Genomic DNA, 5,793 nt, shown 5'->3' on the forward strand with positions numbered 1-5,793 from the left:
AGCAAGATATTAAAATGAAATAAAAATTAAAATTTAGGTATAATTTTTGATAAATTAAAAGTTTAGATACTAAAACAAACAAAAACTAATAGTTTATGTACTAAACATGTAATTTACCTTTACACACAATTACCAAAAAACCAAAGTCTCAAATTCTAAGAATCATGTTTTATTCACCCTAATCAGAGCAATGGCCAGGGAACACGTGACAGTGGTTTACACCAATGACTGCACGACAAAACCAGCCTATTTGGAACAGACTACAAGATTTTCAGGCTTTTTTTTGGAATGAAGGTACAAGACAATGTTTTGCTCTGAAGACTGACATTAGAATTTCATTTTTACATCGCATAAACATACTTCTTGATACATAGATAGATAGTTTAACCAAAATCAGAGCATTAATACCGAGAACTAACGCAAGTTTTGCTCTAAAGACTGTCATTATTGTTATGTTTAGTTATTGCATCACATGCACAGGCAGTATTAAGCAAAAGCAGATCATTAAGACTAAGAAATAAGTACTGACATTCTGCATCACGTCGGCATATCTCAGGCATCAGTAAATTTGAAGTAATCATCGGTGGTTGTGTAAACGAGTCCCTCAGATGCAAGGAAGTCTAAAGTTTGCCTGTCAAACAACAAAATATAGAGTTTGCTTATTGTTTATGAGTACAGTTAAATTAGTGTTTGCGTGATTGAACAATCAGTGGAAGAGACGCACCTGACTTTATCCACTGAAATATTTAGTTCCCGAGCTACGACAACAGAGCTTACCCCCATCTCAAATGCACTGAAAACATAACTGAAACTCAACATTCCAGTCTAACAAGCAAGACCAAATATCTATGATACCATTTCAAAGTAACATAAAAAAATAATGAAAAAGGGTGATGATATCTCCTAGGAATATCCCAAGAATACTGAAAAAACAAAAGCACCCAAAAGTGCACATAGAAGTTGAAATTTCCAGGCTTTACTATATTAGTCTTCACTACCAATTTTATTTGCTTGTCAATTGTTAGAATCTCTACCAGAACAAGATATGAAATTTTTTGATGTAACGGATAGATGCAATTGAAGAACTAAGAAAGGCTTGCAATGTTTAGAAAGCGTAGAACAAATAATGCATAGTAGAGAAATGCAAAAAGAAGTGTATAAAACAATCTGTTTTTATAGATTCTTGTTGAAGGCAGGCGAGAGGTAGATAGCTCAACTGTTTAAGCTAACATCAATTCATCAGTGACTAAAATCCTGGACATAACATGCAACAGGCGTTCAGATCTGCAAGCTCTAGGACAATAGAAGTTCAGTTTAACGTGATCAATTACTCAGCTTGAACTAGAAAAAAAGAAAACAACCATTTGAGTTCAACCAAATTAATCAGTTCATCAAAATATAATACACAACTCACATGCATGCTGGCTGACGCAAGTATTGTAAGACCATTGAACTAAGAGCACGGATCTGTTCTTCATCATTGTTATACTGGCCAGGAGAGGAGGGGGGAAAAGATGAGATCAGGATCAAGTAAATCAAACAACTTAGAAAGGTACTCTGCAATTTAGTTCATTCACCTGGCTTGTCTGGTTAGCTTCATAGCTGTATCCCTTTCCTGGGTCGCCAAAATTTGAATTTGCCACTTGAGGCTGAGCAGTCATGCCACTAACAGAATTTGTCATCCCAGGCTGAGTGTTGATGCAACCCTACATACAACAAATCGCTCCTAACAATTAATACACATTTACATTCAAATAAGCTGGAATGTAATTTTGCATACTAGAGCATCAACTCTCAGTCTCTTACCCTCATCTTAGTGTTGTAGAAATGAACATAGATACACTCAATGAAGTGGTTTGTAATCTCATTATAATCAGTAACAGGCCTGAAAACAACAAGGTTCTAAGCTATTGTAATCTCATTAGAATAAATAAGGGCCTGAAAGCAACAATGAAATGCAAAGCTTGAACTCTAAGTACAACATCCAAAAATTTGACATGATGAAATTTTAAAAGCAGAATCAAATAACAACTCGGATAAGAAGTTTCATTCCATACAACATATGGAACTAATAGAAACCAACTGAAAGTTTTAATTCACAAATAAAAAAATAAAGCCACTAAAGCCATTCTCTCGCACAATAAAAATTAAATAAATAAGAGGGTGAAAAGATCAAATATCATGTAAGAATTTATAATTTGATATAGGGTAAAATATAGTAATGGTCACTGAACATTTCTGAAACTTGCATTTAGGTCCCCAACTTTTAAAACTTACAATACAGTCCCCCAACATTTAATCCGTTTGCAACATGATCCCCGCACCTATGAAAATTAGGATAAATTATATAAATGGTCACTAAACTTTTTAGGAACTTGAATTTAGGTCCCCCAACTTTTAAAACTTACAAAACAATCCTCAATTTCATTCTAAACCACAAATTCCAAAGTAATTCAATTTCATTCTAAACCCTAAATTCCAAAATAATTCAATTACATTCTAAAACCCAAACTCTAAAATACTTCAATTCCCGTCTTTTTTATAAACGACGCAATGTCACTAAATTATTAATTAATTTACTTTTTATATTTAAAAACATATGATAATTTTTTAATATTAATTTAAAGACTTGAAAATTTTTCAATAGTAAGAATATATGATAATAATTCATTTATTTAAAAATAAATATAATTCTAATTATTTGTGTATTTTTTATATCTAATTATACGTGTTAATATATTTTATATCTTTCATATAAATATTAAGACTACATAAATAGCAGAGTCAAAATTTTATATATGAGTTATGTTAATTATAGTAATGATGTATAAATATATTTTATTTTTTTATTATTTCTATTATAATTAAAATATAAATATTACGATGATAATTAAATATTTATTTACTTATTACATCGAATATATTTTGTAGAAAAATTATTTAATAAAATCATAAAAAACACAATAAAAAATAAACACTGAAGTTGACTACTTTAAAAATAAAATAAAAAAATCAGTAATTTAATATAATATACCCTAAGTTGATGATAACAATCAACTCAAAAGAGATGGGGTTTGTGCCATGTTTTTGTAACGTACGTAAACTTTCTATTCCATGGTCACATATTCTTTTAGTTATAGCACGATCTATTTTTAAATTTTCTAATACACTTAACAAAATTATATTATAACTCGTTAAGTGGTTTCATAGGTAAAAAATGTTATTTTCTTTAAAAGTTTTAAATTCAAAAAATTGTGTTAGTAGGGTATATCTATATTAATGATAAATTAAAAAATTTGAATAAATACTATCTTATAATCACATCAAACTATTAAAAAACTAATTATAATTGAAATAAATAAAAATTATAAGGATGTCAATTGGGGATTTTGATTCTTAATTTTTTCATTGAGAGATTGTGTTTTTTTTTATTCAATTTCTTCCATGATCATTTTTTATATTTAAATTATTGAAGGTCACTAAATTTACATTTACGAGGAGGGAGTGTATTTTTTTTCTTCACAAAAGTAAAAAAATCAAAACGCTATCACGTTCTTAAAGATAATCTAGTATATTCCTCCTTAAATTGAAATATTTTAGAATTTGGGTTTTAGAATGTAATTGAATTATTTTAGAATTTAGGGTTTAGAATGAAATTGAAGAATGTTTTGTAAGTTTTAAAAAGTTAGGGGACCTAAATTAAAGTACCTGAAAAGTTCAGTGATCATTTATATTATTTACCCTAATTTTCATAGGTGTGGGGACCATATTGCAAGTGGATTAAATGTTGGGGGGACTGTATTGCAAGTTTTAAAAGTTGAGGGGCCTAAATGCAAGCTTCAGAAATGTTCAGTGACCATTACTATACTTTAACCTTTGATATATAAGTAAAATTTTGAATTCATACCGAATTGAAAAGGTGTGCACAGTCCTTCTACTGTGAATGCTTTTTAACTGACCATAGACACGAACATACATTCCAACCCTGTGATGAACAAGACATTTTAATGTCATGATATACAAAAACCCTAAATGTCTTTCCAAGTTACAATATTCATGAAGCAACTTAGAAGTGCAAAGCAAGATAACTTACGAGATCGCATCTACTTCAACTGAGTCTAAATGCTCATGAACCCTAGACAAAACTCAAAAATAAAAGAAAAAATAGTAGTATAATGTAAAGTTAGTAAACCAAAGCATTCTAATACTAAAAAATAAACAGAACAAGAAAAAGAAAGAGAAATTAACCATTTGGTGCATTCAACCCATCCTGTGCCGTCGTCAACTCTAAAAGTACATTCTGAAACAGCATTGTCTATTTTGGATACCTTTCCCACTAACACAATCTAAAAACAAACAAAAGCAAAAAGAAACAAATTCAAACTTCAAATGTATTCTGAAAAATAGTAATTGTTCATGCAAATGATAAAACAATTGGATCAAATCCTACATTGTTGACATCAACACCTTCAATGGAAATATCAGATTCTCCACCTCTAGAGAGATCCACCAACTGCTTCACTGTAAGTGGAAGCAAACAGCGCGCGTCGCTGTTCTGAACATTTCAAAAAGAATACGTTAATAATAATAAAACCTTGGAGTTCAATAGAACTACAGTGAACAAATAACAAAATCACGTTTATACTTCAAGCAATTGAACTTAAAAGAAAACATTTACTTAAGCGTCAAACCAACAAATCAACCCAAACAAATATGAGCAAAGAAGCGAAAGGTAATTCCCTGAACACGCACAGGAACTATTATATGAAAATAATAAACTCAACTGAAAAGACAATAAAATCTTGAGAAAGATGAGGAAATACAAAAGAAAATGATAAAAGTATAGGGTAAAGAAGATTATACTTTGGAGGCAGAGGATGGGCGGTCGGGGGTGGTCTGAGTGGCCTGAGAAGGCATGAAACCGCCCCCGGAAAAGGCCGCGTTCCCATCAAACTCGTTCGACTGCATCACAGTTTCTTCGTTTATCAGATTTTTGGGGATTTTTCCTCTTGTACTTTTGGGATTCCCGGGGTATGCGACTTACTTTCCCTCTCAACTTTAGGTTTTTATATATTTGAAAGTGAGCTTTGAAAAATTTGCTTTCTCAGAGGAACGGAACCGGCTCGTTTTCGTATATTCCTCGCTGATCTACATTCTCTTTCTTATTTTCCTCGCACAACTTTTAATTTGTTCAATATACTCATTCAACTTACATATTGAATTATTTTATTTCCTCTCCATTTTCTCTCTAACATATAAACGACGTGATATTTTTTAATATAAAATAATTAAAAATATTAAATAAAAACAGAAGGTGGTCGAATGCCACCATCGACCACTGTCAACTGCTGTAAATGGTGGTGGTTTGGTTTTAAATTTCATAGGTCGCTTCACCTTAACATCGTGAGTCCGAATATGACCTCCATTTTGTCAGAAATTGTTTTGAAGTCCATGAATTTGAGATTGACAGTGAGGAAGTCAAAACATTTCAGTTGATATTCACGGGTTTAAGGACATTTTCTGGTGAAACAACCAACAGATTCAAACTCAATGAGTCGAAATGAACCGACCCATTAAATTTAAGATCGAACGACCACATAATGAAAATGACATGATAGTCGACAAAAAGAAAATGAAGAAGATAAGGAAAATGAGTTACTATTGTTTTTGACGTAAAAGGTAGGGTTTTATACCAAACGAGACTAATTTCGAGTTATTTATGTTTGATCCGGTCAAAGTTTGATTAATACTCATATTGAATATATTCTATTAAAGTTTTTAACGAGTCAAAAT

The 5,793-nt window shown here is 31.0% G+C and overlaps 1 protein-coding gene across 1 annotated transcript; it reads right to left on the bottom strand.

Annotated features, from left to right (window-relative positions):
* Nucleotides 1-537: 537 nt before the first annotated feature.
* On the bottom strand, nucleotides 538-5,030 carry LOC120182152 (replication protein A 32 kDa subunit B-like). The gene is made up of 10 exons (XM_039187148.1): nucleotides 4,864-5,030; nucleotides 4,451-4,555; nucleotides 4,249-4,346; nucleotides 4,094-4,135; nucleotides 3,908-3,985; nucleotides 1,807-1,885; nucleotides 1,578-1,706; nucleotides 1,415-1,488; nucleotides 725-793; nucleotides 538-631 (listed from the first exon to the last, which is right to left on the bottom strand). The coding sequence occupies exons 1-10, from the start codon at nucleotides 4,966-4,968 to the stop codon at nucleotides 553-555; spliced, it is 858 nt and encodes a 285-aa protein (XP_039043079.1). The 5' UTR covers nucleotides 4,969-5,030; the 3' UTR covers nucleotides 538-552.
* Nucleotides 5,031-5,793: the final 763 nt, after the last annotated feature.

This window comes from Hibiscus syriacus, unplaced genomic scaffold, assembly GCF_006381635.1.
Source record: "Hibiscus syriacus cultivar Baekdansim isolate YM2019G1 unplaced genomic scaffold, ASM638163v2 tig00112632_pilon, whole genome shotgun sequence".
Taxonomy (NCBI): domain Eukaryota; kingdom Viridiplantae; phylum Streptophyta; class Magnoliopsida; order Malvales; family Malvaceae; genus Hibiscus; species Hibiscus syriacus.